The sequence below is a fragment of the Schistocerca gregaria genome, chromosome 7 (genome assembly GCF_023897955.1).
Source record: "Schistocerca gregaria isolate iqSchGreg1 chromosome 7, iqSchGreg1.2, whole genome shotgun sequence".
Lineage (NCBI taxonomy): Eukaryota > Metazoa > Arthropoda > Insecta > Orthoptera > Acrididae > Schistocerca > Schistocerca gregaria.
Window position 1 is genome coordinate 283856113 of NC_064926.1, and position 12040 is coordinate 283868152.

At 39.1% G+C, this 12040-nt stretch overlaps 1 protein-coding gene across 4 annotated transcripts in view; it reads right to left on the minus strand.

The window, feature by feature from the left end:
- Positions 1-12040, minus strand: part of LOC126282111 (zinc finger protein 679-like) — a 165426-nt gene that overhangs the window by 87953 nt on the left and 65433 nt on the right. For all 4 annotated transcript variants that reach the window (XM_049981575.1, XM_049981572.1, XM_049981573.1 and 1 more), the window contains one exon: positions 6453-6725. In XM_049981575.1, coding sequence (XP_049837532.1) covers positions 6453-6725 — 273 coding nt within the window. The remainder of the gene's footprint in view (positions 1-6452; positions 6726-12040) is intronic.

Sequence of the window (12040 nt, forward strand, 5' to 3'; positions counted from 1 at the left end):
ACATAGTAGATTTCTAGTCTCCAGAAAAGTCACTATGCTCTAACATGATATGTGTTCCAAAACTGACTGACATTAGAGATATAGGTCTATAGTTCTGCACATCTGTTTGATGTCCCTTCTTGAAAACAGGCATGACCTGTGCCCTTTTGCAATCGTTTGGAACGCTACGCTCTTCTAGAGACCTACGGTACACTGCTGCAAGAAGGGGGGCAAGTTCGTTAGTGTACTCTTTGTAAAATCGAACTGGTATCCCATCACGTCCAGCAGCCTTTCCTCTTTTGAGCGATTTTAATTGTTTCTCTACTCCTCTGTCGTCTATTTCGATATCTACCTTGTTGTCATCTGTCCAACAATCTAGAGAAGGAACTACAGAACAGCTTTGGAAAAAGACATTTAGTATTTCGGCCTTTAGTCTGTCATCCTCTGTTTCAGTACCATTTTGCTCACAGAGTGTCTGGACATTTTGTTCTGATCCACCTGCCGCTTTGACATAAGACCAAAATTTCTTATGAATTTCTGCCAAGTCAGTACAAAGAACTTTACTTTTGAATTCATTGAATGCCTCTCGCATAGCCCTCCTCACACTATATTTCGCTTTGCACAATTTTTGTTTGTCTGCAAGCCTTTGGTTATGTTTATGTTTGCTGTGAAGTTCCCTTTGCTTCTGCAGCAGTTTTCTAACTAGGTTGTTGTACCACAGTTTCTCTTTTCCATCTCTTATGATCTTGCTCGGCACATACTCATCTAACGCATATTGTACGATGGTTTTGAACTTTGTCCACTGATCCTCAACACTATCTGTACTTGAGACAAAACTTTTGTGTTGAGCCGTCAAGTACTCTGAAATCTGCTTTTTGTCACTTTTTCTAAACAGAAAAATCTTCCTACCTTTTTTATTATTTCTATTTATAGCTGAAATCATTGATGCAGTAACTGCTTTATGATCACTCATTCCCTGTTCTGCATTGACTGTTTCAAATAGTTTGGGTCTGCTTGTCACCAGAACGTCTAATATGTTATTGCCACAAGTCGGTTCTCTGCTTAACTGCTCAAGGTAGTTTTCAGATAATGCACTTAAAAAAATTTCACTGGAGTCTTTGTCCCTTTGTCCTCTTGGCTTCAATCTCCACAAGCCCCTGGCCCACAATTCAACTCAAACCCTACCCTGCAGTCACAACCTCTTCTCTGCAGAATCCCTCTTCTCTGTCCTATCTTCCCCTCTTATCCACATCATTGTGCATCGTGACACAACATTGCCCTGCACTTGTCCAGAATGACCTCACTGGTGCCTCATTATTGTCCCATGCACCTGATGTCTCTCCCTTCAAACCGACAGGCACTCCTTCCCAATATGCCCTCCCATTCCCTGCCACCTTTCTCTCCTCACATACTTCACCTAACATGGCCCCTCCCCCCAAGTCAAGTCACCATGCTGGCATAATATAGTCAGCAGGGACAGTGTACCCACACAGTTGTTTTCCATTAGCTCTGAAGAAGGATTCATCTGAAAGTTATCAACATTCTTAGCCTTTTATGTGCCTATCAACAACTCAATGCCTTAAGTATATGGTGGGCCACCATCTTCACTCCTCCCATTACTAAAAACAGTCAAGACAAAAATACTAATTTGTTGTCTTACAGAATTATCTTTGCAATTTTGTCTGTGGTTAGTGGTAACTACTGCTGCTAGCAATCCAGCAGAGGTCATGCGTGCAACCTGTTAAGTGGCTCATCTGCACAGGGGTTTCGTAGCACATTGTTGCCTTATGCCCTTACATAAGCGAATAACGATTATCAAGGTAGCCTACGAGATCAGCTAGTGAAATACTGGTATCAAAAACAAGAGTAAATCAGATAATGAAATCAGGAATTTAGGCAATGGTCCCTTGGGTATTAATGTACGTTTCACACACATTTAAGTCATACTGATGATTGATTTATACAAAATTACTTTACTAAGAATGATGATCCTACACATACTATACACAATGGTACAATCGGAATGTGAAATAGTTCTAACAGAGCAGTTGCAGGCAAATAAACAGTTCACTACATCACAATCGCTGTAAGTTGCACTACATTCACAGTTCAGATTCTCAGCTTGTAAACCGATAAACTGAAGACTAACTTCCTAATAATGCTATAATTATGTTACTACCTCAGAACTCAAACACACATGGCCCCAAAGCTATTGTATTCCACCTTACCCACATCACTCCCATCACTAAAAAGACTGTGACATCTGCCTTACTACTCTGTCCTCAGTTCTGTCATATGACCGGGGCCCAGATTTTAATTACCTAAAAAACAGTGAAATATGCAAGCATTTATGACCTAAAACTTACATAAACATGACCTTAAAAAATAAAATATGACTTAATAGAACTTTATTTAAAGCATTTTTGTTTGTTTATTTAATTTCTTATTCACCTTAAAGTGATACAATATTCACTTCTCAAAATATTGTAAGTATAGTTCTTTCTTTCTGTAGGGTTTGTGGTTACATAGTATTTAAAGTGTTTCACATTATTTAATACCGTATATCAATCTTCAGTATCTGCAAAGTTGCACTGGATCATATGGTGCATTTTCAGGTTTTCCATTGTCAAAGATCTACAGTTATCGCTAAGGATAGTTTTGTACCTGGAACAGCTCCTCTCCACTTCACAAGGTGTCACTGGAGTGTATTTCAAGGCAGCCAGGTCACTGGAGTACAGCTTTGTTTCAGTATCTTCAAATGTTGCGGCATTCCCTGAAAGACTGTCACTAATTTTGCACAGTGTAGAATATCCAGGATTCCGTTGGAGAACACTTTGCTATTTGGTTTTCACTTTGTCAGCCACATGACAACAAGCTCAACCCAACTCACTCTGCACAAGTTGCACAATACTCAGGGCCTCACACAGCTGAGTGCCAACCGCTTCCAGTCGTTTGATGGCTTTTGATATCACTGAAAAATTGGTGTTGATGTATGCCAAGTTTCGAGACAATGTATCTGTAAAAACTTCTTGCACAATTTTGATAGCACTTGATTCATCACTATCAAGCTCATGGAAGATTGTCTTTATTTGGGTACAGTTGGTGCAGGAACACTCAGCAGCATTAAGCCAAGAACCCCATCATGCAAGAACAGGTTTAGGTGGGAGGGACATTGAAGGTGCTTGTTCTTTGAATTTCTTCACCCGTAGCGGAGCCTTCAAATGGATTTTCTTGCCACAGGAAATTAATTTGTTCATGTCAGGGTAAGCTGATCGCACCTCTTCGGCAACTCTGTGCAATGCATATGCAAGGCAAGTGGTGTACACCATACTGGGGTAGGGAATCTGAAGCCCTTTGGCTGCTTTAGCCATATATGAAGCAGCATCTGTTACAAGAAGCAAAACGTTGTCCCTTTTCACACTATCCAGCCACAGTAGCTTCAGAGAGTTGTCAAACAAAATAGCAATCGTCGAACTGCTTACTCTATCGAGAGCTTCACATGTTACTAGGAACATATCTCCAGGGCCATCAACTTTTAGAACACCACCACCACCACCACCACCACCACCACCACCAACAACAACAACAACAACAACAACAACATTTGCAAAATATCGCCCACTAATATCCACAGTTTCACCTATCGACAACCAGATCTTTAGCTCAGCAATAGTAATTCATATTTTGTTGAGCACATCATTGTAGCAAGCTGATAAATAGTTATTTCTCAGTGTAGATTCATCTGGAACTGGATGTGTTGTGTACTTCACCAAGAACCATCTGAAGTGTGGATTCTTCAGCTTTTCCAATGGGATGTTGCAGAACACCATCATCTCTCACAAATTCTTGCAGAATAATTGCACGGTTGATGATTGACCTGTCTATCCAAATGACAGCGTTTGCCTGCTGTTATTTTCAGCACTTCGTTTCACACAGCTGCTGTGTTTAGCGGCATTACAAAGTTGTTGCACATTAGAGTGCTTTTCTGCACTAACTTTAACTTCACACAATTTACAAAATAATATTTTTCCATCATTACTAATCCAAATTCACGAATATATCCTCGCAACTTTACACTGTCGAAGCACTTTGCTTTAGGCATGATGAACAAGGCAAAGGCTGTATTCGAACTGGTTACTGGGAACACCTGTGCAACTGCAATGATTATTACGGCAGAAGCCACCTTCGTTGGCTCTGAAAGCGTATTGTCAACTCTGCGCAACAATGTTTTATGTTCACGAAATGAATTTGTGGTACACCGATTTTCTGCTACAGTCCTGAGAAATAAAGCTGTGTACTAATTTATCTGTTTATCTTTCATAATAGCACGTTAAACATTTCCTTGTGAGCCAATTCATGTGTCCCGTAAGATACAAGAAAAATGGTAAATGCATTTTTGGCAAAAGTTGATGGAAATATGACCTATTATATTAAAAGTTAGCTGCAATATGACCAATTACTAAAATTTGTTGAAATATGACTTTATATGCAAAAAACAAAATACATTTTTTGACACTAAAATGCCTAGATTTGTGTATAAATTGTTCTAAAATTCACCCTATAGTTCAGAAAAAATATGACTTGTCATTAAAATCCAGGCCCTACATATGACACACTGCTCTAGTCAGACTGCTATCCATATACCTGACCATCACTCGTTTTGAAACCATTTTCAAATATTCATATACTCCAGCCAAATAAATTAAACAATTTTGTACACAATTATTCCCACCACATGCTGTTATATTTTCTTGTTACAATTATTATTATTATTATTATTATTATTTTAATACTTTGCACCAACTGGCACAGCAATCGCTTGCCAAAACAATTACTTTATTCTTGCCTGTTTTGCATCATGTTATTCAAATTCTTCTACAATTATTATTAATACATAAATTTATAATTAAATAAACACAGAAAATTAAATATTAGTACAAATTACCAACACAGAGGCTAATAGTTTTATGTATTTTTGGAGAACTCCACTTTAGGTACACAGTTTCACCTGTTATGTTACACCTTCTACAAAAATGCAGTTTAAAATAAAAATTATTCTTTTAGAAACAGAGAACATTACTGTGGAATGTAAGTAGTTAAATACAAGATGGAATCCAAAATTTTCGTGACTGATGTTGCCATCTGGAAAGTTGGAGTAATAGATCTTTGCACTGCTAGGTGGCGAGAGCTGCATATCTGATGATGAGTCAGTCTGCGGAGTGGCATTCAGCTGGGAGGACGTGTTACGTGTCCACAGTGATTTCCATAATACTCTGTGTTTGATGTGTGGTGATTTTAGGCACAGCGTGTTGAAGTGTGTACGGGCCTTCATCGGACCACATCTGATGATCCAACCTTCTTGTCAAGGGTTATCACCAGCAACAAGAGCTGGATTTACAGTTATGACCCAGAGACAAAGCAACAGTTGTCCCAGTGGAAGAGCCCAGGCTCTCCAAGATCCAAAAAAGCAAGACAGGTGAAGAGCAAAGGGAAGAGCACAATCACCGATTTCTCTGATACCAAGGGAATTGTGCACAAAGAATTCATCCCACCCAACCAAACAGTAAATTTCGCGTACTACTGTGAAATTTTGTGATGGCTCTGTGAAAACGTGTGGTGACAATGGCCCAAACTTTGGTGTCAAGGGAACTGGTTGCTGCATCACGACAACACGCCCTGTCACATGTCCTTGCTCACCAGAACCTTTTTGGTAAAAAAAACAACAAAGAGGTTGTACCCCACCCACCGTACTCACCAGATTTGGCACCTTGCGACTTCGTGCTATTCCCGAAACTGAAATTCAAGTTGAAAGGCTGTTGGTTTGACACTCTAGAGAGGGTTCAAGAAACATCACTGGCAGTGACGAAACACCCTAATAGAACAGGACTTCCAGAAAACGTTTGACCAGTGGCAGAAGTGCTGGGACCGTTGTGTACCTGCGGATGGGAACTACTTCGAGGTATGGCCATTAGTCGATAGGTAAGGCTTTCAAAAGATGGCAGCAGCAATTCCGAAAATTTTGGATAGCACCTCTTATTTCGTGGAGGGCTCTTCAAAGATCTTAAATACCAACATCCACTTTCCACTATATTTACTCCTTGGTGACACTTGTTTCTAAAAAAAAAAAAAAGTCAGTTTCATATGAAATGTTATTCAACCATCTACAATACAAGACAAAAAGTAATTTCTTTGTTAAACTCTCCCCTTGCTCAGCATTGAAAATGTATATTGCATTTTGGTGAAAAGTTCGTCAACGAGCATTACATATAGCAATAATCAGTTTGCTGGCATTCTTTACTCAGTTCTTGATTTAACAGACAGTTTTAAACCATTTCATCAAAATAGAAGTGTCATTTAAATCAGACATTATGTCAAGTATCCATTTACACTGCGAATGACCAAGGTTCCACAACTATAAATCACAGACTACAGTTCCTGTTTGTAACATGTCAGTTTATCTATCTTTTGCTTACCTTCTTCAGGTTTAACAGCAGTTGTAGTTTCAACAACAAACACATTTTCACCAAGACCATCTCTGAGAGCCTGCAGGTCTGAGCTGTCACATATTGCCTCCTCAGTAACTGCAATAACTGACTTTTCTTTTCCACTGTCTTCTGCACTCGCAATGGACTCACTGGGAATGACTTCAACTAAACTAGACTCTGTGCCACTGTCAGAGTCAGAGTTGTAGTTAAACTGCTTTGCACGTCGTCCTCTCTTTGTTGTAACTTCTTTCACATTATACTCTGATAAAAATGTGTTTACAAGTAATTAGATTAAATTATGATACATTTCATTATTTACACACCTAAACTACAATTCTGGAAAGACATGAAAGACTGTGCATTACCATGATTCAGAAAATCATATTGAAGGTAATGTATAAAATGAAACTGCCAGTCACATTATACCCATACACAAAAATCAAAGTTATTGTACTGCAGTTAATAGATTAATTCACTGTTAATGAAGCTCAAGACGTTTAAATTTACAGTTATAATACCAGTGATGAAGCAAGGCAATCTTTTATGCTATGTGCATTTTATTACTTGGTAAAACATGTCACTAAATAAAATGCTTACTTTGATTTTCATAGCTCAGTCACGGGCACTATCACTTAAAGCAACAGCAGGTTTTATTAAGATGATTTCCTATGGTAAATTCACAATTTGCTATCACATATTTTCAAAATGATAATATTGGATACAATGCAAATTTTAATATTACTGTTCACCAGAATCAATCATCACTACAAGGCTTAGGAATTTCAGTACACCATCACCTGTGTGGTGGTGTACTCACCTCAACAGGTAAGGGTCATTATACAGAAATGACAAATGTTGCTACTTCTGTGCTTTAAGGATGTTGTTCACAAGAACTATCATTACTGTTCAGCAAAATTTTACATTTTCAGTAATTCAATGACACAGTCATAAATTAATTTATTTACTTTACTGGTCTGACTTTGCAACATTAACTTCAGAGGTAGAACAATCATACTCCAAGTACAATGGCAATCCAAGCACAAAACAGTTGAAGAATGACAATATAGGAAGACAGTGAAATAACTGTCAAACAACAGTAAGAGTTTTAATGGAATTGCATAAGAACTAACTGTATAGATGATTTCAGCCACAATTTCTGTACTCTTCAACAACTAAAAATCTCGAAATAACTCCTTCTGCACCCATCTCCCTACCCTATGGCTCCGACCCCTGTCATCGTCCCCGCTGCAAGACTTGCCCTATGCACCCTCTTACCACCACCTATAGCAGCCCTGTAACTGGCAAAACGTATACTATCAAAGGGACAGCTACCTGCAAAATGAGACATACATACCAGCTGTTATGTAAACACTGTTCGGCCTTTTATGTTGGCATGACTACCACCAAAGTATCAATTAGGAAGAATGGGCATAGGCAGAGGGTGTATACTGGCAACACGCAATATCCTGTTGCAGAGCATGATCTAAAACATGACAATCGTGACATCAGTGCCTGTTTCACCACACACGCAATCTGGATTCTTCCCCTAGACACCAATTTCTCACAACTCCACAGGCAGGAACTAGCACTACAACATGTCCTTGGTTCTCGTCACCCACCTGACCTTAATTTACATTAATTTCTTCTGTCTCAGGATTTTTTCAAATAAACTACTCTTTTTTCCACTTTGTTTCAGTTTTCTACATGCTTCATTGTTTTACTCATCTATTTTTCACCGCCACCTCCCTCCTCTTTTATGTACAATGCATTTAGCTTTCCACTCTTATTAACTCATGCATGATGTTTAAGCAGTATTCTCTGTCTTGCACATTACCCTGTCTTCCATCTTTTAGTCTCAGGTTTTCAAACCTTCTCTGATGCAATCCCCAACAATCAGTCTTTCCTTCTCATCCCACGCAGCAAGTCTCCCCTGGTCCACAGTTCTGGGTGACTTTCCCAAAATCTAACCCTTTTCCTAGACCTCTCCAGTCCTTTTCCTTCACCCCTCTTCCTTCCCCTTCGATCCTTCTGCCTGAAGAAAGTGCCACTGGCTCTGAAAGCTTGCCTAATTACAAACTTCGTTTATTTGTGTTCTGCCACCACCTGGTGAGTAGATTTTTTATGAATCCAATTAAATTATTTTGTTAAAAATCTAAATCATTAGAGAAGTTGGGTACACATATCAGAAAATGACAGTCACAGTGAAGAAGTAAATATGTCTACACAAGAACTATGTCTTTTTTAGTGAAAACTGGGAATTCAACTAAGAATAATGTACAGGTGACACAGAAACAAAGTGACATATCCTAGCCATACGAGAATGTTCTCACACAAAATAAACTTACCAAACAATTATTTACACGCGTGCGCGCACGCACGCACGCACGCACGCACACACACACACACACACACACACACACACACACACACACTTTTATGATGCCTAAATAAAGAGAATCCACTTACAGAAACATCTGTTATTTGAAAATGGAATGGGGATATCTTGGTAGGAAGGATGCAGCATATCATCTTGGATGGAGAGTCATCAACAAATGTAGAAGTAACTTCAGGTTGCCCCAGGAGAGTAGGTTGGGACCCTTGCAGTTCATGATGCTATTAATGACCTTGGAGACAATATAAACAGTAACCTCAGATGGGTAAAGGAGATTGTGTCACGTCACTAAGAGTAAAGTGCAGGGTTGAAGGGGGGGGGGGGGGGTGGGGAATACTGGGGGGAGGGGGGGGGAGGGGGGAAGCAACACCTAACACCAACACATAACAACCACATCACAATCTATAGATTGAACCAGATATAGTTGGGTACCACTTTCCATCACTGAACACAAAATGTTTTGTTCAGCATATTTGTTTGGCACTTGGTCAATTTTCACCCGGGAAGCAGTGGTTGGGAAGGGACTGAGACAGGGCTGTAGTCTCTCCCCAATGTTATTCAATCTGTATATTGAGCAAGCAGTGAAGAAAACAAAAGAAAAATTCGGAGTAGGTATTAAAATCCATGGAGAAGAAATAAAAACTTTGACGTTCGCCGATGACATCGTAATTCTGTCAGAGACAGCAAAGGACTTGGAAGAGCAGTTGAATGGAATGGATAGTGTCTTGAAAGGAGGATATGAGATGAACATCAACAAAAGCAAAAAGAGGATAATGGAATGTAGTCGAATTAAGTCGGGTGATGCTGAGGGAATTAGATTAGGAAATGAGACACTTAAAGTAGTAAAGGAGTTTTGCTATTTGGGGAGCAAAATAACTGATGATGGTCAAAGCAGAGAGGATATAAAAGGTAGACTGGCAATGGCAAGGAAAGCGTTTCTAAAGAAGAGAAATTTGTTAACATCGAGTATAGATTCAAGTGTCAGGAAGCCATTTCTGAAAGTATTTGTACGGAGTGTAGCCATGTATGGAAGTGAATCATGGACAATAAATAGTTTGAACAAGAAGAGAGTAGAAGCTTTTGAAATGTGGTGCTACAGAAGAATGCTGAAGATTAGATGGGTAGATCACATAACTAATAAGGAAGTATTGAATCGGATTGGGGAGAAGAGAAGTTTGTGGCATAACTTGACTAGAAGAAGGGATCAGTTGGTAGGAAATGTTCTGAGACATCGAGGGATCACCAATTTAGTTTTGGAGGGCAGCGTGGAGGGTAAAAATCGTAGAGGGAGACCAAGATACGACTACACTAAGCAGATTCAGAAGGATGTAGGTTGCAGTAGGTACTGGGAGATGAAGAAGCTTGCACAGGATAGAGTAGCATGGAGAGCTGCATCAAACCAGTCTCAGGACTGAAGACAACAACAACAACAATTAAGTAGGTTAACAAATTTTTTGTCTGAATTCCGTGATTAAATAAAATATTATGGACCAAGAAGAAAAATAATCCTCTAATGCCAAACTCAAACACTGAAACCTGTGTTTTACTCGCAGATTCATTTTGAAATCATAAAAATAAAATTGCACGAAATGATTATTATAAAATACGTGGCTGACAACGACTGAATACCATGTAGATCAGAAATGTGTAGTTTCTCACACTGTCCGAGGACATCAAAAATTGAACTAATTGATTTGACTGAATGCTTCTAATTTAAGTTCCCTGAAGAGCTATAATAACCAAAAGCCATCAACCAAATTGTTTCGCATTTCAGTTCCATTAGCTAGTCAAAAAAAGTTAAATTGAAGGAACGTTTGTTCCCAATACATTGCCTTAAAACTTTTTCAGCAACAATAGCTCTCCTGCATAACACAAAAATCTGTATGTACATTTCATGTAAATGGAGATAAATTGCAAACAGAGAAGGTGCTGAGTATAGGAATATTTCTTACCCATCAGGCAAAATCCATCAGAGATAACACAAACAGATATAGCTCTGAAGGATGACTGGCTCAAAAATTAAAAATCTTCTGTTTTCTGCGTGCCTGCCTACCTGCCGCTAACAGCTCTTTCATTTAGTGAAGAAAGAGCTGTCCTCATTTACATATTACACGTGTCCACCAAAATAACCGAGTGGTCAGCACGGTTGCCTTTCATGCAGAGAACCTGCATTCAGTTTCCAGTATTGCCAGGCATGTTTCCTTGGTGGGGGGAATTGTATGGGGTTGCACTCAGCCTTATGAGAACAACTGAGGAGCTACTTGACTGATTAGGAATGGTTCCAAGGTCAAGCAACAAAAACACAGCCAGAAGAGTAGTGTGCTGACCACATGACCCTACATACCACATCCTATGATGCCACTGTCAGAGGACGACATGGTGGTCGGTAGAGCCCAACTGTCCACCATACGGCCATAATGTGGAGCTTTACCTACCATTTCCTTACATATTACAGAGGTATTCTTTTTTCTTTTACCAGTAATGTGAACTTATTTTACTGCATAAGCTAACCTTGCAATTCCAGCAATTTGGGTGTTTATCTACAGAAGTCTTTAAGTTTCTATAGCGATTATTTCTCCAATAGTATTATTTAAATGTAAATATTTTAGTATTATACAGATCACACTATCAAGTTTGGACCATCTTTACTACACATTGTTTTAGATTAATACAGGGTCTACATAAAGTCCAGAACACTTTCAATTATTTATTGCACAAGAACTAAATATTGTACAGGTGCCATACATATTGCATTTTGAAGAGAAACTCCAAAAGCATATTTTTTTTTTTAAGACACTCGATATGCAAACCATGAGAAACCCGGCAGACGTCAATACGGTAATCAAATTCTTGCCATACCCGTCCCTGCATGGCGTCATCGACTGTGGCAGTCACTTCCCCGAGTTCTCTCCCAGAGCTCTGCTACATCACGTACTAGAGGCAGTACATACACCAAATCTTTAATTTGTTGCCACAGAAAAGAGTCACACATAGTGATATCTGGTGATTGGGAAGGCAATTTCATGAAACAGCTTTCCCCTTCTGTAGCATCGTCACCATGTTTGCAACTACCGCTGACTATTGGCAAGTTACCAAACTATGCTATGGTGGTATATATGAAAAAACTTGCAGGGTTTCCTCTTCAAAATGACATATGTATGAAATCTGTACAATCTTTGGTTCT